General features: G+C 38.6%; 1 protein-coding gene across 1 annotated transcript; it reads right to left on the bottom strand.

The window, feature by feature from the left end:
* Nucleotides 1–2203: 2203 nt before the first annotated feature.
* trib1 (tribbles pseudokinase 1) lies at nt 2204–10882 on the bottom strand. Its single transcript, XM_051663077.1, has 3 exons — nt 10122–10882; nt 9136–9428; nt 2204–5053 (listed from the first exon to the last, which is right to left on the bottom strand). Exons 1-3 carry the CDS (start codon nt 10398–10400, stop codon nt 4588–4590), a joined length of 1038 nt encoding a protein of 345 aa, XP_051519037.1. The 5' UTR covers nt 10401–10882; the 3' UTR covers nt 2204–4587.
* Between the last annotated feature and the right edge of the window lie 6053 nt (nt 10883–16935).

Genomic DNA, 16935 nt, shown 5'->3' with positions numbered 1-16935 from the left:
AGATTTCAGCCACAACTGCCAGAAGAATTGTTCGGGATACAAAGAAAAACCCACAAGTAACCTGAGGAGAAATACAGGCTGCTCTGGAAAAAGACGGCGTGGTTGTTTCAAGGAGCACAATACGACGATACTTGAACAAAAATGAGCTGCATGGTCAAGTTGCCAGAAAGAAGCCTTTACTGCACCAATGCCACAAAAAGCCCGGTTACAATATACCGACAACACCTTAACACGCCTCACAGCTTCTGGCACACTGTAATTTGGAGTGACGAGACCAAAATAGAGCTTTATGGTCACAACCATAAGCGTTATGTTTGGAGAGGGGTCAACAAGGCCTATAGTGAAAAGAATACCATCCCCACTGTGAAGCATGGTGGTGGCTCACGGATGTTTTGGGGGTGTTTGAGCTCTAAAGGCACGGGGAATCTTGTGAAAATTGATGGCAAGATGAATGCAGCATGTTATCAGAAAATACTGGAAGACAATTTGCATTCTTCTGCACGAAAGCTGCGAATGGGATGCTCTTGGACTTTCCAGCACAACAATGACCCTAAGCACAAGGCCAAGTTGACCCTCCAGTGGTTATAGCAGAAAAAGGTGAAGGTTCTGGAGTGGCCATCACAGTCTCCTGACCTTAATATCATCGAGCCACTCTGGGGAGATCTCAAACGTGCAGTTCATGCAAGACGACCAAAGACTTCGCATGATCTGGAGGCATTTTGCCAAGACGAATGGGCAGCTATACCACCTGCAAGAATTTGGGGCCTCATAGACAACTATTACAAAAGACTGCACGCTGTCATTGATGCTAAAGGGAGCAATACACAGGATTAAGAGCTAAGGGTATGCAGACTTTTGAACAGGGGTCATTTCATTTTTTTCTTTGTTGCCATGTTTTGTTTTATGATTGTGTCATTCTGTTATAACCTACAGTTGAATATGAATCACATGAGAAATAAAAGAAATGTGTTTTGCCTGCTCACTCATGTATTCTTTAAACATGGTACATATATTACCAATTCTCCAAGGGTATGCAAACTTTTGAGCACAACTATATATGTATATAAGATGATGCTCACATGGGATGAAGACTCAGTGGCCTAGAATTGCAATTCATTCTAATAAAGCTGATCAAAATGACCAGCTGAAACCTGCTTGCTTCATCTCATTAACCCCCCTTTTAAGTGTATCTTTAAACTGCTAATTTTAATTTCAGTGAAAATTCTTCCATAGCCATATGTTGTTTGCTATCACTAAAAAAATATTATTGTCTATTTTTAAGATTTACACATTTCAATGGTATGACAAATTTCCATCAAACTGAATTATCATTACATAATCAACATTATTATAAATTAATCATAAATGCACTGAAAAAAATACATTTACTTACTGAATATTTTTGTCTTATTAAAACTTAAAAAATTAAAAATACTTCAGAAGCTGAATGACGTAAGATATTAAGTCTTGTTTTCAGAAAAATCTAACAAAATCAAGTTGGATTTATGTTTAGTACAAGAAAAAACTATTTGCCAATGGGGTAAGAAAAATAAACTTGTTTTTCCTTTGAATTAAATGTTTTAAATGTTTTTTTCTTACCCGATGGCAAATTTACCCTATGGATGTAGCAGCATCATGCCAAATTCTTGTTATAAGCATAAAAATGACTCAATTGTGTTAGATTTCTCTGAAAATTACAAAATATCAAAGTATAGTAAATTGATCTTGTTTTTTTTCCTGGAAAATTAGTCTAAAAGAAAATTAGTTTTTGCCGTGTGTTTAAGTTTAATTAAATTCATAAGTTTAATGAAATACTTTTCATTAGTTCACAATATGTACAGTAAGTACATGTTATATAAGATTACTCAACTGAGTTTGATGGAAATTTGATGAAAATTGAAAAGCGTAAATCTTAAACCTTAAATGCCTAAAATAAACTGAAATATTATTTTAAGGGTACATGTGGGCAAAATAAAATAAAAAAATAATGCAACTTTTCAGGAAGGTGTACTTTTCCTCAACTGGTAGATCATAATACTAGCTTGTTATTGGTTCAATGCCCAGGGATCACACATACTGACAAAATGTATATCTTGAATGACTGAAAATTGCTTTGAACAAAAGCGTCTGACAAATGTGTAAATCTAGAAAGATTCTGTGTTTGGTCATGTTTCACAGAAAATATTTTCAGTCAACCACAAACTTAAATAATAAAAAGAGTGATCTTTATTAAATTTTGTCCACACACTTAAAATGTACATATTTACACATTTTTACAAATAATTTTATCCGTTAAACCCTCGTGGTCAAGCCTTGGGTTTGTGTCACAAGTACATAATTCACAGTGCAACATGAACTTTGTGCACCCATGTCAGCTTTCTCCATGTGCTATCTGCATGAGACATTTTGCATGCCCTCCAGCCTCAGAGATACTTTGTTTATAAAGAGCCTTTCAGAATCCATAAAAGTCGCATTAAACCATTATGCTCAGATTCAGAGGTAACATACAATTCCCACAACATGGGGAAGCAAAAAAACAGACCTCTATGGGAAATGCAACTCTACCCTTACAGTAGTGCTTTTGTAGTACTGTTCTCTTTTCTTTCAAGAGTGAGGGAAGATACACACACATGGTCATACCGAATGCACTAATCTCAGCCTTCGGTTTAAAGCAACAACCAGCTGTTCTGTCATCTTATATATTACCCGCAGTATCAACTGAACTGCCATATTTAATCCTTGTGTTGGAAAAGAAACCCTTGGATTCAAGTAAAAAAACAGAAATGTCAGGATACAACGGGGTAAAGGGGTCTGCTGAAATGAACATTTACCTCAAACTAAAAGCAACCTTTCCATTTCTTAAGAAGCATTTTTGTCTTGTTTTCCAGTTAAAATATCTGAACATCCTTAAAACAAGATACATTTGCTAGAAAAGCAAAATTGAGTAACATAGCAAGATTCAATCTTCAATTAAGTTGTTATTTCCCATTTTAAACATAAACCTCACCCAGGTTTGTTAAATGTTTGCTTAAAACAACGAGGATAGAAAAATAAATATAATTCAACATATATTCTATGAACAAGTCTTAATATCTTAATCAATTTTGCCTCCAAAACAAGACAAATGACAACATACTTATTAAGAAAATTATTATTATTATTATTTTATTTTTTCAGTCTAATATCTATAGGCTCACCATAAACACATATAAAGCCTGAGTTTATTTGAAATTCATGCTGAATTTAATGAACTATGGCTTTTACCATCACATCTATGATACTGGTGGTCGCACAGGGCTATTATTTCAGTATAGCTTACAGTACCATGAGTCTTACTTCACTTTTAAACACCTCTCCTGTACAGTTTGGCAATTCTGTGAAGCGCAAGTCAGAATGGCACACAGTATCAGTGATTTAGCTTATAGCATGTACAGAGAGAATAAAAGTGTGTTTTTTTCCTTTAGTCTCCATTCTCCTCATATCAAAGGATACATGTTCCTATGGTGCTACAGTATTGAATGGGTGAGTCAACATACACTTCTGGTTTTTTATGAGTGAGAGTGAAGCCACAGGTCTGGCGCATGTCTCTTCCTCTCCCTCCTTTGCAACTAATATGTTCTGATTCCTCAAGACCTTGCTGAGGTTAGTCACCATGCGACATTCACTTTCACATTAGCCGTGATGACAAGTCTCAGCATTCACTTTATACAGCACAACAATGGTTACTAGCACCAAATGACTTTGATTTCAAAATACACTGGCTGTGCACGCTGTCCTAAAACCTGACACAGATGATACAGTACTTTAAGCGAGAATTCACTAGTGGTCGACCGATATGGATTTTTTCAATGGCAGATACCGATATATAGAGAGCAGGTTGGCCAATAGCCAATATAATGCCAATATACACGTTGTAATTTAATGGTAATAAAATAGATGAACACAAAAACGATGAATAGAGAATTTTTGTCAACACAGAAAGCTAATTCGCCATGGGTTTGCTTGGGAATGTCTAATGGGTTTTTAGAATAGTGGTCTAGTCTATTTGGGTCTGTGGTTAAATGGATAGTTCACACAATAATGAAAAGTTTGTTGTCATTAACTCACCCTCATGACTTTCTTTCTTCCGTGGAACGCAAAAGGAGAATGACAGCCATTCACTTTCATTGCATATTTGTTCAATACAATGAAGTGGAATGGTGACTGAGGCTGAAAGTCATACAGGTTTAGAACAATATGAGGGTCTGTAAATGACGACAGAATTTTCATTTTTGGGTGAACTAACCCCTTGACATTACTTGAAGAGACTTTAACATTTTGTTCTACAAAATAAATAACATGCAGTCATACCTCAAATTGAATTTTGAAACCATTGCTTCCAAATGGACAAAGTTATTGGCCGATGCTGATAATCTCAAAATGGCAAAATAACGATTAGTCGGCCTGGCTGATATATCAGTCTTTCACTAGTTTTCACTGAGTGTATACTTCTTTATCTATACAGAATGTATTGGAAACAGAACAGAAAACAAAACACAAAGAGAATGTTGAACAGTGATGGTCCATATTCAAGCTATATTGGTTTTCTCAGGAGAAAAGATCCTCGTCCTGCCCTACTTCTATCTGGGGCACTGTCTGTTCTCTGAGGTTGACTTCGTTTCCTGCATTTCCTGTGTCCTGTATATTGCCATGGAACCATGGGTGAATGAGCACCTCTGCAGCGGTGAGTCTTTCGCTGGGGTCCTTTCTGAGCAGACTGCGAAGTAGACAGCGTGCCGTTAAAGACAGCCCCTCAGGGAGGCAGTATGTGCCCCGGCGGATCTTAGAGAACAGGGTAGCGGGGTCTGGGTCGTGGAAAGGGTAGCGGCCCACCAGCATTGTGTACAGCATAACTCCGAGGCTCCACGCATCCGCCTGCTTGCCTGAGTAGCTCCATCCACCATTCAAGACCTCAGGACTCACGTACGCTGGACAGCCATGTGTGTCAAACATCGAGTCATCATCTCCAGAAAGAATATGGCAGTCCTCAAGACCCTCTAACTTCAGTTGGCTCCTAAAACAAACACATCATTGTTAATAATGAGTAGCACATAAGAGTCATTGTGATATGGGTGAAAAGAAATTCATAGCGGTCCAGTTGAACATGCTTAACATGTGCTCTTGTGTTACTGTGGCGGTAACCAACCTCAGTACTCAAGGGGGCGATAGAGTTACTTTCCAAAGTCTGAGCCATTAAACTGATGTGTGTAATTATTCAGGTAAGTTGCTATAAATATACTGACTTCAACATACTTGCTTAGCAATATTCTCTTCAAACAAGTGGACAGTTCACACTAATGTCTGCTATAGCACCCCTTGCGGCAATGTTGAAACTGCAACGCGTATTTGGGCTGTTATGAAATGCGGTATGACACATTCTTGACTGCATGAAATCTAGCAATCAAGCTTGTATACAGCAATATTTGAATAATGATTAGGCCTAGATGGAGTTTTTTCTTATTTTCTGCAATAGTTTTGGAGGGAAAATCTGTAAAATTTATCAAAATTGATTTAAACATTTTAAAATGTTTTAAACAGAGCTTAGAGTACAACACTCTTATTGATAGCACTGAAGATGATGGGCTGGTCATACCGAATGTGCATGTTCTCGTACTAAAAAAAGCTTGACGAAGAGTGACGAATAGAACAGAATGAAGGTGTCTCGAAATGTGTTTTTTAAAAGTTGATATTCTTTTTAACTTGACAAGGCGTCCAAAAAAATTCTGCACTCCTGCGCAACAAGCTGAAAAAAACAACAACAGTGAGACGCGGCGCAACGGTCAAAAACGTCAGTCTAAAAAACATCATTAAAAAAGCTAGACGCAGCGCAACGAATAGAACAGAACACAGGTCTCTCAAGACACATTTTTAAAGGTTCGTGTTCTGTTTAACTTGACATGACAACGAGAGATGCTGGAAAAACAGCGAGACGTGGCGCAGCTGCCAAAAACTTCCGTCTACTGCAATTCAAGAACAGTGCAGATGGATGCAAAAACGTGTTTGGTGTGAACAGCCCCCGAGCCATGATACTGAACAACATGGGGATGTACACCATTCTGATCAACCTATTATTTTCCTCTTATTTTAAGGGTTGGTTATGGTTAGAATTGGGATTAGGGAAAGTGTTAGGACAGAGTTCCTTTGACATGAATGTTATTCCAGGATCAAGAATGTTGATCTAGAAATATGTCTTACTTGGTAAAATCACTCTGAAGGTGCAATCAAATTAGCCAAAACATTCCATATACAAACGCAACAGCCGTTGACAGGTGTTCCAGTTTTATGGAAATCTACAGAGCTTTCTGAGGAGTTCTGTGGTCTGCCGATGATGGATTTAGTATCTTGAAAGAATTCGCTCTACCATTGCTAAATAAAGTGATGTCTGGAAGCTCTCCTTTATTGTGCATTGAACTGAAATAACTCTCTGTCATTTTGTTGAGATCACAAATTGCAGGGCATTTAAATTGCGGAAAAGACAGGCACTCTACAGTAAGTGTTCTGACTCTCAAACAGGGCTACTACAACAACTAAAGGACAGAGCTTTGTCTAATTATGGCCTTTGTTTAAACAAAAGCACGCAGCAGAGTTTCCACAGCACAAACACACAATAAACACACTTCCTCTATCTGTAGCGCTCGCTAATGTAATCATGTAGACTAGTGGCTAAGTTTAGCTCAGTTTCCAATAGGACACAATCCCCAAGTAGTCTAGGAATATCCCTGTGGAAATTAACACTGGCTAGAGTTGATGACCCATGAGTTTGTGTGTGTATATGTGTACAGTATGTGTGTGTGTCTGTTGATATCCCTTTCAGTAAAACATGAGCTGCTATGCATGGTATTGTGTTTCATTACCAGCTATCAGCCTCAGTTTGGGGGGTTTGTAAATGACACAACAGCATTCTGCCAGAGAGCTGGAGAGAATGAGTCATAGCCCTGTGTGTGCCGATGTGTGTGTGTGTGTGTGACAGACAGAAAGACTGAGAGATAGGACAAATGATTGAATTGCACAGTGCTGCAGGTCTACTGTGTTCTTGCCGCACCTGTATCTCATGCTCACGGCATCTGCCAGCCCTTGATTACCCATTAACACTGAACACTACATCAGTGACGCATGAGCAGCCCCTACACAGCCTGTGTCTGTTTCACAATCTAACTACAGACACATTCCAGTTTAGCGAGTGTCTTTATGTATGTGATCATGCACCATATCTCAGCATTATCGCGGTTTCAGCCTGATTTGCCTGTCGCTTATCCATCACTCATCATTTCTGCATTTTTCAAAAGATATTTCAGGTATGGAAATTGCATTGGCCCACGGAAAAGCGTTTCAGCTCAAAAGTACTATATGCTGTATTTATAAGGGATAACGTACAGTCAGCTGGTCATTATCGCAAAATAAACCCCAATAGGACTTGTATCATCTGTACTGTACATTACTCTGACTGTAGATTTTACTGACTATAACATGGTTACTAACCAAATAAGTAAATAAATGGACATGAAATACTGATTTGAGTTTAAATTATTTCATTGCGCAAAGACTTTTACACAAATCACGAGGAAAACGGCAGATTATCAGTTCATAGACACTATTTTGGATGAACATTTAACCCGTTTTTAGTGCCACAAAGTGGACATCGAAACGTTTAACGCACCACATAATGTAATATTGCAAAAATGTCACCACAGTCACATAATTTTTATGAGATCAGGATCATATATATACAGTTTAGTGGTCTTTATACAAAAATAGAAGAACTGACCAATCAGAATCAAGTATTACAGAGTGTTAATTAATACAGCTGCAATAACCTTTGCATGAGGATATTCAGCTCATAAAATTGCATCTCTTTTTTTCGCAGTGTAAGAAAAACATGTTTTTGTGTCACTTTGCATAACCTGTCAGTGTGTTATTCTTCTTGGTGGTGCACAAAGCGAAAGAAAAAAGAGACAGCAGCTTTGCGCTTCTCATCTACCCAGATGTCATTATGGTTTGCTCACGTCTGCGCTAGATGCATCTGCCAGTCCAGACTGCTTGCCTACAACTGATGCCGTCTTTAGGAGTGGAGCATTGCGTCTGTAAGTACATGATCCTGAATGGTAAATTTCTCCTCTGTAAGTGCATTGTTATGACTCATCTCGCTGCACCCGCTGGCAGCTCCGTCCTCTTACACGTTCTTGTCTATTTCCATTCACTCACAAGCACGTCCATGCCCAAAGGTCAGCCTTTAAAATATTGCCCCAGAATGACAAACCTATCTACATGTGAGTGCAGATGGATTGTGATTTTATAGTGCTAAACTAAACAGGTTTGGCATAGATTATTGCAGTATGTTCTGTCCACTGGGTACCAGATAAAAATGTTGTGAATTTAGGCCATTTGCTTTTTATATATAATTCACTCACGTAATTTAGAGGACTCTCGTTTTCACCAGAAAAATCGGTGACACAGACCCAGAGATCTCTTTACTTGTGTTGTTCCTCTTACACAGAAACATGAGTAAGCGAATGTTTTAGGTTTGTTCCTTTGAACCTTTAAGGAAGCGGCATCAATCACCTGCAATGTATCATGAAGGTGAAAGGAAGTGAGAATCAAATTAAACGAGAACTGACACTATTTGCCCAATATAACACTGCTGATGTCACAGCATTATGCACAAGGTACTGCACCTGACATTTCCCAAAAAAGTCCCACTTTCAAACACAATCACAATGACTTTCTAAATGGGGACATACTCCTATTGAATACTTCTATTGAATACATACTTTTTTTTTTTTTATATAAATTTAATTATAATTACTATAGACTACATCCTGACCCACACCCTAACCCTCAATGTACACTTTATTGCATTTGTGTGTATATATATATATATATATATATATATATATATATATATATATATATATATATATATATACACACACACACACACACACACACACACACACTGTAAATAAATATTTGATATATTAATTGTTTTTCCAAATGGGGATGTCCCAAATTGATGTTCTGTCAAATTTAGTTCACTTTTTGTCCCCAAACTATAGCTCAATATGTTCACACACGTTTATTTATAACAATGACTCTAACCTTTTCTCATTTGGAAACACAAACTTGCGAAGCTTGAGGTCCCCCAAAACGATGCCAACTCGATGGCAGTGGTTCACTGCAGATGCCACCTGGTAGAAAAGCTTGGAGGCCAGGTCTTCAGGGAGCCTCTTGCTGCTCTTTACAAAGGTATGCATGTCACCAAAATCCTTCTCCTGGAACACATAAGCTTTGTGCTCCCCAAGAACTATGTCTTTGATCTGTGCAATGTTCTTGTGCTTTGATAGCATGCTGTAGGCTCTTATCTTCTCCTGGTACTGGCCCATATCAAACACCTGCACATGGCAAAAAAATATCTGTGTTCAGCATTTTTATATAAGACAAGCACAGTTTTGATCTGGTAAAGTCAATGAAACAGCCATACAAATTCAAGAACACAACACTGGTGCTTAAAATGAAGCATGCAATCATTTGTCATTGCCTTTGCGGGACTTATGTGAAGGTCACATATAAGACGAAGTGAATACATTTAATTTGCTTAATTTCAGTAGTCAGATTTGAAATGAAATTTCAAATCAGATTAATGAAAACACTCTGACAGTGAAACACTCCTGAAAGCTGAATGGGAATGGAGGTGATATAAGAGAACAAACATATTTGAATGGTTCACTTGTGGTCTTAAAAATCTCTTTGAGCACCATGTCAGCTCTGTTTTGTCTATATTTCTGAAACAAATGCTGGACCCTTTTGAAAACAGTTGATACTGAATCAGCTTAACAGTGTGACAGTTAATTGAATAGATATCACAGGTATATATATATATATATATATATATATATATATATATATATATATATAAACTTTGTAATACGTTATTACAGTATGTACCAAGCACTGTAATGATGTGAAAAAAAAGAAGAAAAAAATATACAAAAACATTTTTGCGAGGTCTCAGAATGATACCATGGTAGGCATCAAAGGACCACACTTAAAATGGGTCATTTACATTATTGTATCCAGTTACTTACCTTGCAGACCAGCTCCTCTCCTGTGTCCATGTCTAAAGCGCTGTGCACCCCCGGTCGATCGGTCAGGGGCACCAGCAGGAACTGGCCGATGCGAGCGGGACCCTGGTGGTTTGGAGTGACGCTCAGAGGCGCTCCGCTGACCGGAGATCCCGGCGAGGAACCCAAGAGACCCGCATCAGCCGAAGACTCGCTGAGCCGGGGACATTTGGCCACTGGCTCGTCCGAGTCAAAGCGCTTGTGTCCGTGTTGTACCGGATTATGAATCCACTGCACACTCATGCTTACAAACTACAGTCTACTTAAAACTGATAATTCTCTGACAGAGTCGTCTGTGAATCGGACAATCCGACTACTCTTACATGCGCATCTTCCAGAAAATGATTTGAGCCCCGCGCTGCAAATTGAAAAGATCCTAGTTACTTATCAATGGAAATAAATGCACAAAAAGTGTGTGAATAGTGGATTTGCCGTTCCGCGTTTCCATGCCTTTTTAGCTTTAGCATTTATCCGTTTAAAGCTCGTTGGAGAATAGTGATCGGAGAGATGCTGGATGAAGCAGTTGTGTGGAGTAAAAACCAGTCTGAACGGCAATCCGTCTCAATTAACTACTGTTGCTGTTTTCTGAGCCGTACATTCAGCCGTGGTAATATCTGATTCGTGAACGAATCGTTCTTTTGAACCGGTTCTTTTAAATGATCCGTTCGAACGGACCAGCGCTTGTGAATCACTCCACCGTGAGGTGACATGATGGAAGCATTAAATAACTCAGCATTTGTGTAATTGACGGTTATCTAATCAAAAACATAGCGATAACAATCAACATTTAACTAAAAATATATTTTACCACAAAAATGAAACATTTTAATGATTCGTTCTAACTGACACGCGTTTGTGAATCACTCCACTGTGAGGTGACATGATGCATTTATTAAACAACCCAACATTTGTGTCAGTGACGGTCATCTAATCAAAAACATAGTGATAAAAAGCAATATTTAACTAAAAATATATTTTACTACAAAAATGAAACAAAATGCTTCGACTTCAGGGTACACTTTCGATGGATGACTCAAAAGAATTGGTGAATTGGTTTCAATGAACCAGTTCATTTAAACGAACCTTTCGAACGAACCGATTCTCTAAAATGAATCGGACCTTCCAATGCTGCTGGAACACCGCCCGGTTGAGACTCTCTCTAGTGACACATTCATTGCAGTGTCGACGCTTGAGCAACGGGCACATGCCACTCACCTCGCTTCCAGACGAAAACTAAAACACTAGTGAATCAAACAACTTTCTTTTTAACCCCTTCAGAAAAAGGGTTTTAGTCACGTTCATGTAAAATGGGACTCTACATTCTTGTACAATCTTGTAAATGTTGTGTGATTGTACAAATTACTCCATATTTTTTACATTGTGTAATCTTTATTCATATTTTTCATTCCTCTACATCAAAACACGTGTCTGGCAATGATTAACTTGCTTTATTTCGACATTCTGCTATGTTGCGCTCATTAGTGAGTTGCAATAAGCATATGCTTGTTTTCTCACCAAAATGTTAAAGACCTAACATCTTCCAACCATAATGACAAATTGATGCCTTTTCTCCATAACTGCTTGGTTAAAAACACCAGTGTCTCAGGGATCGGGGTGTTGTACTCTATATTTGCAGTTCATATTTATTAATGTGCTGATGAGTCATCACCATAAAGAGAAAGACAAGGGAGTGGTTGTGCCCTTTGTAAAATACCCGTAGATCTTTCTACGAAAGGGATGTTTGTTTAATTTACACTGAAGGGGGTCATGCATAAAGAGAGGTCAAAAGGAATCTTGCAAAACTGCAAATATCAATTTGAGCCTCTACCATGTCCTACAGCCTGGGGTGAACTGGCCATAGGGAGAACCGGGACTTTTCCTGGTGGGCCAGCACCCCCCCCTAGGGCCGATTTCTCTTCCCAGTCAGCCCCTGCCTACAGCCCATAAGCATAAGTTAGGAAATAGTTTACTAGCCTTCAGGGCACACACAAGACAGTACAGTTGACACATACGTGATGGAGAAAGAAACTGTGCGGCCAGAATTTTTTTTGTAATCATGGACATATGACTGGACGTCTCACAAACTCACTACTGGAACCTTTGCCCCCATGTCACTGCTCTTAATTTGGTAGAGAGTAGCTGAACGAGCACCTGTTCAACCAGACAGAAAAAGAGAGCCCAATATAGAATATACTCAAGGGAATGCAGACAGTTTTTGATGCTTAAAATACAAGATCTTTATCTGATTGTAATTATTCTGTATTAATTAGAAAGATAAACTGGTACTTTTAGTGGGCTAATGATCAAAGTCTGAAATAAAAGGCAAATATGTGCCCTTTAATATTATTCTGAAGGGATGCTGCATTATACTGTCAATATTTTATAACAAGAGGAAGGTTCCTGCAGTTCCAACAAAGAAGCGTGGACTATTTCAGAACATATTGTTCCTGTCTGGCTTCCCTGAATTCGTGACAGTATAACTGATGGCGAGGCCTTCCTGTTTGGAGTTAAAATATGGCCAGGTTGAGGATTTAACATTAAAGACTTATTATTTTTAGTAACCATGTTTTTTTGTGCTTTTTTTGACAGTAGAATATCTTCCTGATGACTCACAATCTAATGTGTGAGTTTTTCATGCTGTTAAGCAGGAACAGAACAGGTTTTCTGCGCTTCCTCTCCCTTTAGAGTAAAACAACCAACTCTCCATGGGAAATGTCTACTTCTCCTTTGTTATGACATAAACAGGTGTCACAGAGACCACACTGGACGGTATTTGTGTTATGTTTGCATGCAATTCAGAGAACATGGTTATTTGAGGTCATTCTAGCTTGAGAGTCCTAACAGCACTCTTTTCCACTGTAATTAGCTGACTCATTGCCAGTAGCAAAGACAATAGGAACTGATCATTCTGTGCACTAAACAGCTCAGCCAGGAACAGGTGTAAATGCTCCATAGATAGCTTTTACACAGTCTAAACAGAGGCTTAAGGAAAAAAGTCACTGGTGAATTTGGTCTTGACAGGAATGCTTCATCATAATTGTGGCTGAACTTTAACCATACGTGTGACTGTCAAAATGGGGAAGTGTTGTGAATGTTAAACATGGTCCAAAAGGTATAAAGAAAGCCAGTCATAGGATTACTCATGCAAGGAAAAAACTTCAATCAATTGATAAGACTAAAATTAGACATGTAAACAGTCGTTTAAATTTCCCATAAATATTATTTTTGAAGGTTATGTGTGTAATTGTTTTCGATGTTAAAATACTGTCTTCAATCCTAGCTTAATTTACAGAGACAACTATAAGTAAGACATTTGTTGGTTGATTCCCATGGAGAGTGTAAACACTGGCTCTGCTTGCCAGATATTGAAATATTGGCTCAGCCAATGCTTACATTGGGATGAGAGTCTCTGTTAGTCCAAACATTTCTGATGGGGGATTGTTCAGGAAACCTGCTTGAAAGTCGTTATTTTTTGCAGCTACATTTGGTGAAACTATTGGCACAGAAATTATATCCTCCAAGCAATCAAGAATTGTTTCAGTAATGTTTCAAAAATGTTGCGTAATTGTCATCTTATAAAACATGTAAGATGGCATGGTAACAAATGTAATGGACTGCCTGATCACATGAAAATTATGTGACTGTCCCAATATTTTTGCAGAATGACATCACATGGTTCCTTACACATATCACTGCAGTCCAGAGGTGAAATGTCCACTAAGTGGCGCTAAAAGCGAGTTAAATGTTCTCCTAAACAGATGAGGTTTTTTTTCTTTTCTTTCTCCCCTTTTCTCCCCAGTTTGGAATACCCAATTCCCAGTGTGCTCTAAGTCCTCGTGGTGGTGTAGTGACTCACCTCAATCCGGGTGGCGGAGGATGAATCTCAGATGCCTCTGCGTCTAAGACCGTCAATCCGCGCTTCTAATCACGTGGCTTGTTGAGTGTGTTACTGCGGAGACGTAGCACGTGTGGCCCATGCTATTCTCTGCGGCATCCACGCACAACTCACCACGTGCCCCACCGAGAGCGAGAACCACACATTATAGTGACCACAAGGAGGTTACGACATGTGACTTTACCCTCCCTAGCAACCGGGCCAATTTGGTTGCTTAGGAGACCTGGCTGGAGTCACTCAGCACACCCTGGATTCGAACTCGTGACTCCAGGGGTGGTAGTGAATAATTCTCACTGAGCTACCCAGGCCCCGTTAGATGAGGGTTTTTAATGTTAATGCTCTATTGAGTTTTAAAGGGATAGTTCACCCAAAAATGAAAATTCTCTCATCGTTTACTCACCCTTATGCTTTCCCAGATGTGTATGACTTTCTTTCTTCAGCAGAACACAAAGTTTCTCAGCTCTATTGGTCCATACAATGCAAGTGAATGGTGATCAGACCTTTGTTGCTCCAAAAATCACATAAAGAAAACAGAATTAGACTCCAGTGGTTAAACCCATATCTTCAGAAGTGATATAATAGGTATGGGTGAGAAACAGAACAATATTTAAGTAATTTTTTATCCTAAATCCCCACTTTCACTTTCACTTTTACATCTGAAAGTCACACGTGGTGCTTGTTTAATTTCATTTTCATATCTGTAAGTTTCTCACCCAAACCTGTTATATCGCTTCTGAAGATATGGATTTAAACACTGGAGTTATATGGATTACTAGATCTGATCACCATTAATTTGCATTGTAAGGACCTACAGAGCTGTGATAATTTTCAAAAAATCTTCGTTTGTGTTCTGCTGAAGAAAGAAAGTATTGCACATCTGGGATGGCATGAGGATGAGTAAATGTTGAGAGAATTTTCATTTTGGGGTGAACTGTCCCTTTAAATCAATAAAATCTATCTCCCTAACCTAAACCTTAAACCTAAACCAAACCGATAGTGTTATAAAAGCAAATGTGAGGTGAGAAACACGATTGCTGAAGCAACCACATTACTTTCGGCTCACTTGTCAACTCGTGTGCTCTTCTGGATTCGTATCCAAGTCCTTTGCATCGCAAGAGCAACAATCGATCAGTCGAGCCACCGTGCAGTTTGAATCTGTTCAAATAAGCTTATTAATGTATTTTATGTAATGCAAATGTTAAAATATACAGTATATAGCCTTACAAGTCATACGCTGTAGTAAAAGTGTTTTGATGTCATAAAATAACATTGTATGAGGAACTGAACACAAAGTACGTTTTTATTAACTGATAATCTGCTGTTTTACTCATGGTTTGTCAATAAAAGTCATTGTTTTCATTGTTGTTCAACTGTAATGGTTACAGCTGTAAAAGAAATGTATGGTAACTCTAATGGTTACAACTGTATTGGAAGTATAGTCTAGAACAGTTGTCTTGGGAGCTGTAAAAGAGTGTTATCCCTCCACTGAAGGTCAGGAGGTCATGAAGATCAGGTGTTAAAGTGAGCAGATTGTGAAGATTGCCTTTCCTCTTCAGTGGCTTTGGTTAATCCCAGCTGTGCGCAGGAACTATTGAAGTGTCGCCTAGCAAAATACATCTTCTGCTTGGCTACTAAAATCTCAAGTGGCATGAGTTTGAAATCATGTTTACAAGACATAATACATTCAGCCACATTGGCTCACAATCAGCACCACTAAAACACTCTTGTAAACATTCCACGGTTCAAACAGCATCAAATTTCAAACAGTCCAAGTTGAACCATCATTAAGTTTCCATGCAGCTTCTGTTTTCCTACTGTGAACTTTTGCCCTGAGCTGTATAGTGTTTTGAAAGTCTTTTTACTCGATGTTTCTCAGGATCCAGTCCAAAGAATACCCAAGAGTTTGTTGTGGTAAGTGTTATCATCAACAATAAGCCATGATGATTCAGAGCTCATCATGTCAGCTTGAGGAAATAAAGGGTGATGTGGCGGCTAAGGGCAGTTCTCTGCACCACGCAGACGCCAGTCTCCCACTTCAGTCAAGTCAATAAAAGAACAGTCATTCAGAGAGGCAAGGCTCCGCTGCTTACTGTTGTATGACCTTAAGAAAGCGGTTTGGAATGTGGAGCTGTGCTGAGAATCTCAACTGTTGCCTAAGTGAGAGGTTAAGTGGTGAGGGCATGTCTGTAAGGCCTGAGAAGTGGACTTTAAAGGGATAGTTCACCCAAAAATGAACATTCTGTCATGATTTACATTCTGTATGTCATTCATTCTTCCATGGAACACATAAAAAGATGCTAGGCAGAATGGCAGCCTCAGTCACCATTCACTTTCATTGTATGGTAAAAACTAACGTACTGCCTAACATGTCAGAAAGAAAGTCATATGTGTTTGAAACACCTTGAGGGTGAGTAAATGATGACACAGTTGTAATTTTTGGGTGAACTATCCCTTTACATATTGTGTTTGCTAATCCTTTTTTGCAGGTTTAAAAAGGATGGACTTGCTAATGGATATTTTAATCCCATTTAGCAAAGAAATAGGAACCTTTAGCAATCGTTCATATACTTAGAGTTTACATTCATCTTGCGTCCGTTAGTGTGAATTCTTCCAAAAGCTTTTAGTCATTGAGAGTGAGTCAACAGTACTGAAATTATCAAAGGGAGAGAGAGCTTAGCATTTTAAAAATAATTTAATTGCAGCATATTATGCACAAATAACAGGATTTCAGTGGCCCTCAGCATTGTGCTGCAACAGAGGAGATTTACTCCAATGATACCATGAAAGGAAAGAGCAATAATTTTGTAGACATTATGGCATGACGTGACGCCAAGTAAGACCAGGAGGAAAATGTTGGAGTATGCATAGGGAACAATGTAATTA

The sequence above is a fragment of the Myxocyprinus asiaticus genome, chromosome 30 (genome assembly GCF_019703515.2).
Source record: "Myxocyprinus asiaticus isolate MX2 ecotype Aquarium Trade chromosome 30, UBuf_Myxa_2, whole genome shotgun sequence".
Taxonomy (NCBI): Eukaryota; Metazoa; Chordata; class Actinopteri; order Cypriniformes; family Catostomidae; genus Myxocyprinus; species Myxocyprinus asiaticus.
The sequence above is the reverse complement of the archived record's forward strand: the minus strand, read 5'-3'. Positions and strand labels throughout refer to the sequence as shown.

What these genes read in the sequence shown, in the direction of transcription:
- trib1 (XM_051663077.1), bottom strand. Translation starts at nt 10,400, where the DNA reads ATGAGTGTGCAGTGGATTCATAATCCGGTACAACACGGACACAAGCGC. An exon ending in GAGAGGAGCTGGTCTGCAAG is followed by an intron (nt 9,429 to 10,121) that starts GTAAGTAACTGG and finishes TGCCATGTGCAG; the next exon opens with GTGTTTGATATGGGCCAGTA. An exon ending in GTGTTTCCAAATGAGAAAAG is followed by an intron (nt 5,054 to 9,135) that starts GTTAGAGTCATT and finishes TGTTTGTTTTAG; the next exon opens with GAGCCAACTGAAGTTAGAGG.